At 40.3% G+C, this 12,081-nt stretch overlaps 1 protein-coding gene across 2 annotated transcripts in view; it reads right to left on the bottom strand.

The window, feature by feature from the left end:
- Nucleotides 1-12,081, bottom strand: part of LOC134349406 (slit homolog 3 protein-like) — a 674,478-nt gene that overhangs the window by 117,156 nt on the left and 545,241 nt on the right. For both annotated transcript variants that reach the window (XM_063053662.1, XM_063053663.1), the window contains 2 exons: nucleotides 1,665-1,815; nucleotides 404-478 (listed from right to left, as the gene is read on the bottom strand). In XM_063053662.1, the coding sequence (XP_062909732.1) occupies nucleotides 404-478; nucleotides 1,665-1,815 (226 nt within the window). The remainder of the gene's footprint in view (nucleotides 1-403; nucleotides 479-1,664; nucleotides 1,816-12,081) is intronic.

Here is a 12,081-nt window from a genome sequence, read left to right as displayed (position 1 = left end):
TCCTATCTATGACCCTCATAATTGTGTATATCTCTATAAAGTCACCAAGGAAAATGACCCTGACTTTATATCTTATCTATGATCCTCAGTTATCATCTCACTAAAGTATATCTCAGTAAAGTTACTCCTCAGCCTCCCACATTCCCGTGAGAATAAACTCAGTCCATTCAGCCTGTTCTTCTATCTACAGCCCTCATTCCAGTCAACATCCTGATGAATCTCTTCTGCTCTCTCTCTACTGCTATCACATCCTTCCTGTATTGTTACCACCAGAAATGTACACAAACACTCCAAGAATTACAATAGGTGTTTTAGAAGGTGAGCCTTGAAAATCTTTACTGGGATTCTACAATTTATGATCCATAGAAAGCTTGAGACTGGCGCTCTGATTTGATAAACTTACATTTTCCGGAGGTTGGGGAGTCTCCTGAAGATGCCGGTTGCCTCCAGGACAGTCAATTCATTATCATTCAACCGCCTAAACCAATCAAAAGGAAACAATTCAAGGGATAATGACTTGATGTGCCAAAGAATTGTGAATGAAAACACTATTAGAATGATGAACAAAGGGTGAAGAAAGTCAGCTGCGAGTTAAAATTTTGCACAAAGAAGTTACATAAAAAGTGGCATTCAGTCTTATCAGCATTGTTCGATTTGTCTTCTGGACCCTCTGTTCAAGCCTTCTCCATTTTTTCCACCTTTGAAATCACTGTTATCATGCAGAATTTGGAATCTGCCTAATGGTCTTTTTCACTAAACCTGCATAGACTATGCTTCATGAAATCTCCTCAATAATTTAAACAGGTACTCGTGTGGTGTAGTTGGAACACAATGCACATTCAGGAACTTCAGTGAGTCAGTCAGCATCAATGTAGGGAAGTGGATGAATGGGGTGGAGAAAAGACATTGTTGATCTGATTTCCTGAGCAGAGTCACTATCATCCCAATCTCAAAATAATCCCTGCTCTCAACTTTTAGTTTTCCATTTATCCTTAGTTTCTCACCCATGCTTCCTTGAAAGTGAGGATTTTACTTTGTTAGTATGAGCTGCTTAAAAATTCAGTATTTCTGCATGCAGTTGTTGGCAGGATATTTGCTACTAGGTGGCCCATATGTGAGCTTGCATATTATCCTTATCCAGGGATTATGCAGGCAGACTATCCAGGGCTAGTTGTTGGAATTGAATTGGAAGCAGAACTCATTGTTGCTCAAAGGAGGTGGAGGAATTTAATAAGCTTGGCAGACGAAGGTTGATGCAAAATACTGACTGTCCATTTCCCTACATCAAAGCTGACTGACTTATTGAGTTCCTCCTTGCTTCAGATTGTGGCTCCACTCATTGTTACTTTTCCCCTCTCTGTACAGGGGACATGAAGTTAACAGTAGCATTCCTGACTGCTGTCTGGTTGACATCAATGGCAGACACGTTTAGATGAAACCACAAGGCTCTGTTCACATGGTACAATGGCTATAATGTTTCACAATGCACTGACATTGTATTTGCAGTACTTCAGTTTTGTCCCTAAACGAATCAGATTTCAAAAGTCAATATTTGATTTTTATCGATGAGAAAAGAATGTAACTTTACATAAAAGTTATTGTTTAGCTGGAATGTTACAAGTTTGGCGGGGGGGGGGGGTGGTTGACCTCACAGTCAGACTTACAGTTCAGTAGTGTACTCCGGGAGGTGACTGGGGATCCTGGAGAGTTTCTGATTGGAGCAGTCGACAACGGTGCCCTCACAGCGGCATTTCTCAGGACAGACCAGGTCCATGAAGCAGTCACTGCTTAGCTTAGCTCGGTAGTCCTCTGAGCCTGCGCACAATAGTGAGCAGAACTAATTAGGATTATTATTGAAAATGTTCCTCATTCCTATGTAAATTTGCCTTGCTGGGACCTCCATATATTTGCCTGGTGTATTAACATATCCAAACGGCAGTAAAGGCTGCATCTCCAAGGGATCCCCAGTTGTCTGGTACTCGACCCGGACCCCGATCTGTCAAGGGGTGCTCCCCCCCACCACATGTTAAACAAAGTATGTACAGGCATTCCCCATCAAAGAAGGCCACCCTACCATCCCAGATTCATTCCAGAATATGTGGATATGGATCCGTCTCTACAACCACATGAGGACCCACCAATAGTCAACCCTTCAGGAGAACATCATACTCAACTCGCATGATCGCACTACTACTAAGCACATCCAAGAAATATCCACCCAGACTGCCATGGCTGCATAGTGAGGCAGATCACTAAAGTTGTGAGAAGGAATACAACTAGCATCTACGTCCATCCATGATCAAATAGCGACCCTGCAAAGACATATGGACTTATAATAAGTAACAAACTGGTGAAAACTGATTGGTCCATCCAGGCTGTACGACAATTCAATGCAGTGCAACTGTGCTTCCTCTGCACACCATGCTTAGTGGTGGGAGAGAAGAAATTGGCTGAAACATTCCTGCAGATTACACTGAAAATCTCCTCACGGTTGATCATAAGTTGGCATTGAAAAAAATGTCTACTGAGTATTCAGCAGATATGAAAAACCCTCTCTGTGACCTCAGCCTTGTTCTGGTTCATGTCTTGGCTCTAGACATGTTTATGCGTGATATCCCCACTCCTGTGATCTTAATTGAGCTGAAATGTCAGAATGATTAATAAGTGGGATTTGGTCTTCCTGTTGTTTGTTCACAGTCTGGTCCTTCTTTCTGTTGCACTTAAAGCAAGAGAACTATGTCTGTATTGGGAGCCCAGAGATTTTAAGTATAATTCTCATCATGGACAATTCTAATGGAAAACTGCAAGATCGACTGCTGCACTGAATTTACATTTGCCACTGAATTCAACATCTGCTTACGTCATGACCAATTTTCTGTGACTGCAGAAGGTACCGACTATACAGGATGTCACTTTGATAATATCTCCCTGCCCTGTGATCTCCAGCACTAAGCACAAGCAAGGCTCCTTATATTCTCTTATAGAATCCTTCTCAAAACTGGCTGTCAGAAATAAATTATCCTTCTGTGCCTGCTACATACATGATGATCTTTGTCAGCTGGTTCACTGCTGCCCACAGTCACAGTCCCTGAACAGAATGAGGTCAACTGAAACCATAACAACTCAGCAATGATTCTTCCTGCAATACTTCCAACAAACGTCCACCACCAGTTAAATCTATCTTCACGATGACCAGCAAATGATTCAATCTTCTTCCCTCGCCACTGCAGAACCCACGTCATCCTAAACATAAGTACAAAGGTGAAGCATGCATATGTGCACATTCAGAGGCCAAACTCCAAGTCATCACTGGCTGCTTCTCTGAAGAATCAGAGAGGATGGGCCATATACTAAGCATCGACAGAAGAAAGGTTGTCCAGAAACTACACCTTCCTCACAACATCCCCTGACTATCAATATCTGCAAATGACTGCAGAAAATATGGATCAGGAAATGAATTGCTTAAAAGTGGATTTGACCATAAGAGTTGGAAATTTTTTGTTCAAGTTATACAGGGCTCTGGTGAGACAACATCTGGAGATTTATGATAGTTCCTGTGTTTCTCTTTAATTGAATGAAAGCAACAAAGATTTATTCCTGGGAAGGTGTCTTTGTCCTGTTGGGAGAGCTTAAGCAGTCCAGGCTATACTGTCTGGAATTTCGAAAAATCAGAGGTGCAAGGAGAGATGGGCAATTAAATGGCGGCTCAGCCTGAGAAGCCTGCATCACTTGAATGAATATATAAAAAGGAAAGTTTGAATAGGTTAGGACATTATTCCCTGGGGCGTAGAGAGTGAGAGGAGATTTGGTAGATAATGCAAGATTATGAAGGGTATAGATAGGGTTAATGCAGGCAGGTTTTTCTACCAAGGTTGGGTGAAACTACAACTAGAGGTTAAAGGTTAAGGGTTAAAGGTGAAATATTTAAGGGGAACCTGAGGGGGAGCTTCTTCACTCAGAGGGTGGTGTGAGTTTAGAACAAACTGTTAGACAAAGTGGTGGATGCTGGTTTGATTTCAATCTTTAAGAGAAGTTGGGATAATTAAACAGATATGAAGGAAATAGAGGGCTATGGCCCATTTACTAGTCTTCCTTAAATCCATGATCTCGTTCCAACCCAGAGAGAAATTCAAAGGCATTTCAGTTTGCCATTCGTTCAATCCAAATTGCCCAGCTTGAATCAGAGAAAAGAAAAGAAGACACATACAGAAGGAGTCAGCAAGCTTTTGGTAAAAAGAGAAAAAAAATCTACGTTCCCAGGAGGTAAATTCATTGTCTGGGATGACAACGTTACATGTAGTGTGTTCATGGCACTAGCCAAGAGCTTCCAAATTGCATTTATTTAAAACCCCAATTGTTAAATTTTGGACATCTGGAAAACATGAGAGACTGCAGGTGCAGCAACATTACAGTAAAAGCATCTGTTATTTGCCTCATTGTAACTTCAAGACAGAATTAATCTAATCCCTATCTGTTTTGTTCATTGCATATAGGATGATAATGTGGGTAAATGGAGCTCCACTAATTTCAAGTTCCTAGCAACAGCTTCAAAGCAAGCTAGGTCCTGGCTAAATGCAAAACAAAGCTCCCTCTTCTTTGCCTCAGGTCCAGTCCGGTGAGGGCTATCTGTTTAACGTCTGTACCATATATCCCAGGCATCATCTTGTGGCATCTTTTTGTAATGTTCAGTTCGTTTAAAATTAAGGACAGCTTTTTGCAACAGAGCAAGTCTGTCCAGACCAATAATTGTTCTGAAGATTTCATCCCACTGCAGTGGATCCAGATTAATCCAGTTTCCAGGTGAGGTGCCTAGGGCACAAAATGTGTATGAGCTCAGTAACGCAGGAATAAGCAACAGTGATCCAGCACAGGAATGATTAATTTAAATTGAATACCAGATAAATGATATTGAACATGACACAAATAAATTCAGCTTTGATCTAGAACCAGCATAGCCAGCACTGATCTACTGCAGATAGAAGGGAATCTGATCTAACCATGGAAACCAGCTCTGAACTGATTCACTCTTAACCAGATCTGATTAGTACAGTGATGTTTACACCCTGGAAACGATTTGGAAAATGTGTAGCTCAAGTGGTTGATGGTAGGGTTGTCTTGTTCTCTGATGTTGCCAATTTACTTGTAAACCAAACGAGAAGACATCATCGACGCGCTGTTAATTGTGGAGTGCCCTCTGAGTGCTCGGCCTTTATATACTGTTCTCAATCAGCTGCTTGGTTGTCATTGTGGAAACTGAATTGTGATGTGGGGAGGGGGTCTCGTTGCTGATTGGCAAAATTCGTGCTTGTGGACTGGAATTTTGCCCACATTGGCTCCTGTATCAAAATTGATTTCCTGTAGTGATGGCCAAGCATTCAGAGGATACATCACAATTAACAGTTTACTGATGATGTCTCGTCATATAGTGATGAAATGTTTGCAAGTAAATTGCCGAGATCAGAGAACAACTCAACCCAACCAGTTACACAGGAATGAAAATTCCAGTGGTGGCAGTTGATATACTTGAATGGTGAGTGGATATCGTGATATATTTCTAGGCAACACAACTGAAGCATTGTGTTCAGTTCTAGTAGCCACACCTTAGAAAGAGCATGATTGCACTGAACAGGGCGCAAAGGAGATTCACCATTATCTAGGATGGAATGTTTTAGTTAAGAGAATAGACTAGATAGGCTGGGCTACTTTTCCTTGCAGTGGAAGAGGCTATTAACTGACTGAGGGATGCAGAGCCACAAAGCCCTTAGATAGAGTAGATAGCAGCAAACCTTTTCCAGTGGCATAGATGATCATAACAAAAGACATAAGTTTGGGGTAAGGAGAAAGAGGTTTATGAATTGAATTGACTTTATTACTTACATCCTTCTTATACAGTACATGAGGAGTAAAAATCTTTATGTTACATCTGTCCAAATGTGCAATGTGCAATTTATAGTAATTTTTAATAAATAGTATGTACAACAGAACAGTCAATATAACATAGAAATACAATTGTATCAGCATGAATTAATCAGTCTGATATCCTGGTGGAAGAAGCTGTCCCGGAATCTATTGGTTCTGGCTTTTATGTGGTGGTACCAGTTCCCAGATGGAAGAAGCTGGAACAGCTTGTGGTTGGGGTGACTCGGGTCCCCAATGATCTTTTGGGCCCTTTTTACACACCTGGCTTTGTAAATGTCCTGGACAGTGGGAAGTTCACATCTACAGGTGCACTGTAGTGAGCTTTGAGAAAGGATTTTTCACTGGATGGTGTTTAAAACGCATTGCCTGAATGGGTAGTGGAGGCAGGTGGTCTCATAACATTTAAGAAGTATCTGATCAAACACTTGAATCACCAAGTCATAGAAGGCATGGACCAAGTGCTGATGAATGGGACATGGAGCAAGGACATGGAGGGCTGATGGGCCTGTTTCTGTGCTATACAGCCCGATAATATCTGACAGCAATATGTAGAACTTTTTATGGGTGAAGAGAAAACACAAACATAATTGTTTTTTTCTTTTGATTGCCACTTGTAATGAATCACTGGAGAAGGAGAAAAAAGCGTAACCACAACTATATCCAGACGTAGGATTATTAACCAACAAATTGGGAATCAGTGTTTGAGTTATGAAGCAAGCAAATTGTTACAATATGAAATGTTTAAAAAGATGATTTCATAAAAACAAGAAACATAGAAAAAAGCCATTTCCCGCACATCAAAGCCTGTGCTAAGTCTTTGAGAAAGCTATCCAATTTGTCCCACTTTTCTACTCCGATTTTGCAATCCTACAAACTTATTCAATTCCCTTCAAGTGTACCACTGATTTTGCTTCTATTACCACCTGCAGTTGTGTATTCAGACCATTAAAAACACACTCGGCAAAAAATAAAATCTCAATATACTCTGATATGTTTTGTTTGCCAATTATTTTAAACTTGTGACCACTGGATAATTTTTCTTCGGCTGATTGAAACAGCTTCTCCCTAACCACTGCATAAAAATCCCTTATGATTTTAAACATCTCCAATACCTTTTTCCCCTCACCAGTACTCTCACGTAACTCCTAGGAAGGACTGGTGTTTACATAGGATTTTACTTAATCGCAGGATGTCCCAAAGCACCGTAGAGACAATAAGGTACTTTTAGACATATAGTCATTGGGTTTAATATAGCAAAAGAGCCAGACAACTTTCATATACTGAGTTGCTACAAAAAAAAAATAATGAGCAGAAATTAAATTTTCATGAGGGTGATTGAAGGATACATTTTGCCCAAGATACCAGGCACGATCTCTCTGCTGTCCTTCAAAATAATTGCAGGAGATGTTTTTGCATCCTGCAGTGAAAATAGCTGGAATCTCTCTTTACCCAAAAGTCGACACCGCAGCATTTTCTAAGCACCAGGTTATAGCAGCCTTCATGCCTGTGGTCAACTATTCAGAAGGAGTCCTGGCTCAGGAATGGAAAGAACTACATTTGATCAATGGAGGGTCTTAAGGTCTCCCTGCTTGATTGCTTTGATTACATGCTGAGGAATTTCCACTCTAACTTTGTGTCTTGTGACTGCATGACTGGAAGCTGGCTGTAGAACAGTTATGATGGTGGATGGTCTAATGATGCATCAGGCTCCAAAACCGGACTGGTATAAGAACAAATATTTTGCTATTTTTACTCACATACAACTCTTCCATTCCAGTTGATGCCAAATTCTGCTTATTTCAGTTCAATTTTGAACCGTTATATTGACCATCACAAAAACATGTTCTGTACTCTAGACATAATCATTTGACTGCATCAGCACTGGTAGACACAGTTAGCTTGTAAGGGGTACATTGGAACATAAGAAAGAGAAACAAGTGGAGGCCATTCAGCCCATTAAGCCTGCTCTACCTTTCAACAGAATCATGGCAAATTTTTTACCTCAGACCTCATTTTCCTGCACTATTCCCACATTTCTTAATACCATTACTATCTAGAAAACTATTGACCTCTGTTTGGGATGTAGTCATTGACTGAGTCCCAGTATCAATCCAAGGTAGAGATTTCCAATGATAGACCATTTTCTGAGTGAAGTCTTAAATGGCTCAGTCATTAAGTTCTGGTTCCCTCAGACAGGGTAAGTGAACATTCCCCCATCCCTCTACCCAGACAAGCTTTCTAAGAATCTTGTATGCTTTAATGAAGTCACCTCTTATTTGTGAAAAGTCTGGGGAATAAAGGTCTAACCTATGCAGTATCTTCTCATATTACACACCTGACATCTCAGGAACTATTCTGGTGAATTTTCCTTGCATTTCTTCCACAGAAAGTATGTTTTTCTTTTGAAGAGAAGAAACTTCAGACAAGGTTTCAGTAAGATCCCATATAATTGATGTAAAATAGTGTTATTCTTGAATTTAAATACACTAGCAAAGGCCACTATAACATTTGCATCCATAATTGCCTGGACCAATAAAAATGAAAATAGCATTTGATTTTAAAATGCTCAGTTACTCATCTTCATGTAAATGGATTCTACACCGTGTATCCAGATTATTTGGACTCTGAGATCCCTGACCAATCCCCATGTCTACTTGTCATTGCAATGAAACTATAATATTTGTCGCTATGAATTAAAGATGGGACACGCTTTGAAGAGTCTTTGATCTACCTGCATGACGCCAATGCAAATAGGCTGGATTCAAGATTTAGATCTTTGAAATTTGTCCTTCCCCTCTGTCAGCACTATTAACGTCTCCAGCTTGTTGGAGTGAGGAAGGAGAGGCTTGTCATGCTGCAGAAAGACACGAGGCGTGCCATGGTGCTTGACGAAACCATGTTTTACTCATAGCCTGGAAACACATGGTTAGATCAAGCACAACAGAACACCACGCTCAGAATCAGAGCCAGGGTTAGATAATGCCAAGAAGAGCAGAGAGGCAAAAGAGAATGAAGGAGACTGCTGAGTGCAGTCTGGAAGCTTGACTAGCAGCAGACAATGATTTATCCATGCATGAAGAAACGCTGTAGTGTCAAATCATCCAATTAGAACAAGCTGTTATCTAGCAGTACTAGGCATTAGCCTCGAGTGTTGAGACACGATCCAGGTAGAGATTACCTCACTCAGTGATGAAATTCATAACCAGTTAATAGATAGAAAAGGCTAAGAAACCCATCAATAAACTTTAGCTTTAAAGCACAGAGGAGCCTGAGAGCAAACAAGTTTCTAAATCTGGATAGTTCAAATAAGCAAATTAACCTTGCTCTTTTGATTTGCAATGTTCAGTCAAAACACGTGCCACATGAATTTCTTCTTTCGTATGCATCTGTTACAAGGCTCAGGCAAAATAATTAGTCAACAGCCTTCGACGCCCGCGTACTGTGAGGCACCCCTGCCAGTCAGCAACAGCTATGGTGGTGAAAAAGATCATTTTATGGATAACTACAAGTGTATACCTCCAACAAGCAGAGACATTATGGAAAGATGCTTTCAAAAATCTGCTGCACATAATAACAGCAACATTATACCATCCGCACCATCCAAAACAAGTGAGGCTTCTCAGTGGCCAAACATTTTAACTCTGATTCCTATTCCTGCTCCAACATGTTGGAGCATGGCCTTCTCTTGTGCAAAGATAAGGCCACCCTAAGGGTGGAGAGCAACACCTTGTATTTCATATGCTACCCTTCTCACTGATGGCATAAATATTGATTTCTCCTTCGAGTAAATACATCACCCCCTTTCTTCATTCACCATCTCTGAACTTTTTCTTCTTCACACCTGCCTATTACACCCCCCTGGTCCCCTCCTCTTTCCCTTTCTCCTATTTTCCACTCTCCTCACCTATCAGATTCCTTCTTCTCCAGCCCTTGACCTTTCCCACACTCTCAGCTTCACATATCAGCTAGCCCCCTTTCCCACCCCCCACCTTTTTATTCTGGTATCTTCTTGTTTCCTCCTCAGTCCTGAAGACAGGTTTTGGCTTGAAACAATGACTATTTATTCATAGATGCTGCCTGACTTGCTGAGTTTCTCCAGCATTTTGTGTGTGTTGCTTTGGATTTCCAGCATTTGCTGACTTTCTCATGTTTGGGATTATATGCTATCTCTGATGTAGTAAAATATGTCAAGGCATTTTATTGAAAAGAAGTGTCCGAAAGCTTGGGAATTGTAGCCTAACCAACAACTTCAGCTTTGACCAGTCTGTCTGTTCACCTTCCCAGTCTCGTCACTGACTGATATATCAAAGTGATAACAGGCCACTGGTTCTTGAGACTTCGGGGAAAGCATGTCCCACTAAGAAAAGTGCTAATTCTGTTGAAATTGAATAACATTTTTTTATTTAAAATAATCAGGGTTGATCATCTGAGGGTTGTTTGCACAAATGCAACATTTTTTCATGTTTGTTTTTAATTTTATAAATTATATGATGATATGGTAGCCCAGTACCCACAAAATTAGTTGTCCTCAGACAAGAGATCATCATTTCAATTTGATAAAAAAGTGTGAAAAAAATCATTTAAATGTATAATATATGCCAGATGAAAAACCTCTTTACAACTAAAAGCAGAGAATTTTCAACAATATTTACTCTTATTTTGTGGTTGCTCAAAATGTGTCCCAAGTTTGTGTCAACACCATCAGATATTTATTAAAAAAAAGCAATAAAATCAGGCAACCACATGTTCAACTATATTCGTGAGGACCCCCTTTCCACCCTCCACATCTGCTAAATGCAACAAGGTCAAACAAGCTCCTGTAAGTTTGCTATTTTTTCAATAATTTTTACATATTTATTGATGTTGCTACTGTCACAGCCATGATGTGTCAACCCTGTCTCTTTTGTATAGAAAGAATTATTTTAAATTATGACATAAATTTATGCATTTTAAGAAGAGGCCAGAGGCAGCTAGCAACAGAAGGAAAGCAAGGTGACTCCTGTATATAACTCATGCATGTCGTGTAAAAAAGTGTGTTTTGTCACCACCATCAGGTCTTCTGTCTGACGGTGGTGACACATAGTTTGACGGTGTTGTCAGAAACATCCAAATCATCCTCAATGGCGGCTTGAATATAATTTATGATCACAATAAATAGTAATATGGCCTGTAATGTTTCATTAACCTATTTATAATATACATAATTTCCCCTTTATTCCTTCCACACAGAGGCCTACAAGATTTCCTTACTATATGTATCCCCATTGACTAAAACCATAAATGAATTTAGTTGCACCATTTCATAATCATTTTATAAAATTTCACCAAATTAAACATAATTAAATTCATAGTAATTTTGCACAATTTCATAGTAATTCCATTAAATTCTGACCTTCCTTTTATGTATTTTTGGAGGTTATGGCTAGGCAGCAGCTATCAGTGGAGGAGCGAAGGAGAAGAAACAGGGAATACCAAAAAAAGCGGAGAAAAAATATATAGTGAGCCCGAGTTAAAGGAGGAATACCTGAGAAAGGAAAAGCAAAGATGGAAGAAGAGAGTAGAGGATGGCAAGATAAAAACTATCAGTGATTTGAATGAAAGGGAAAAGAGGAGTAAAAGAAAGGTGTGGAAACGTAGACAGCAAGAGTCAAGGGAGCGTAAGAGAAAGGGCCCAGAACGCCCAGAAACTCCCCCAGACAGTCCATTGGATCAGACTATACAGGAGCCTGCTCTCGCAGTAGGCATTCTATAGCAGGGGAAAGGGAAAGAAAGAAAACAAGAGCAAGATACTTGAGAGAGATGAAAGCTTTGAAAAATAAACTTCAACACTGGGTTTCCACAGAAAAGCTGGAAATTCTTCACAACTTCACATGGGAAGGGAGCTCCAGATGGCATTGGGGGAACTATGAAAAGGACTGCAGACAGCTTTGTACTACGGGGGAATGACATTGTGGATGGCAAGATCTTCCATGAGATGATTGGGAGAAGCCTTTGCCGTACTCAGCTCTATCATATTGCTGAAGGTGACATGCAGACATATGATGCACTCCTTTCTCAACCACTAAAACCTGTACCAGCAACGAGGAAAATCCACCAGGTCATACCTTATGGAAACAGCATCCATTGCAGATCATTGTCATGTTTCTGCAGTGAGCCACAGAT

This window comes from Mobula hypostoma, chromosome 7, assembly GCF_963921235.1.
Source record: "Mobula hypostoma chromosome 7, sMobHyp1.1, whole genome shotgun sequence".
NCBI lineage: Eukaryota > Metazoa > Chordata > Chondrichthyes > Myliobatiformes > Myliobatidae > Mobula > Mobula hypostoma.
The sequence above is the reverse complement of the archived record's forward strand: the minus strand, read 5'-3'. Positions and strand labels throughout refer to the sequence as shown.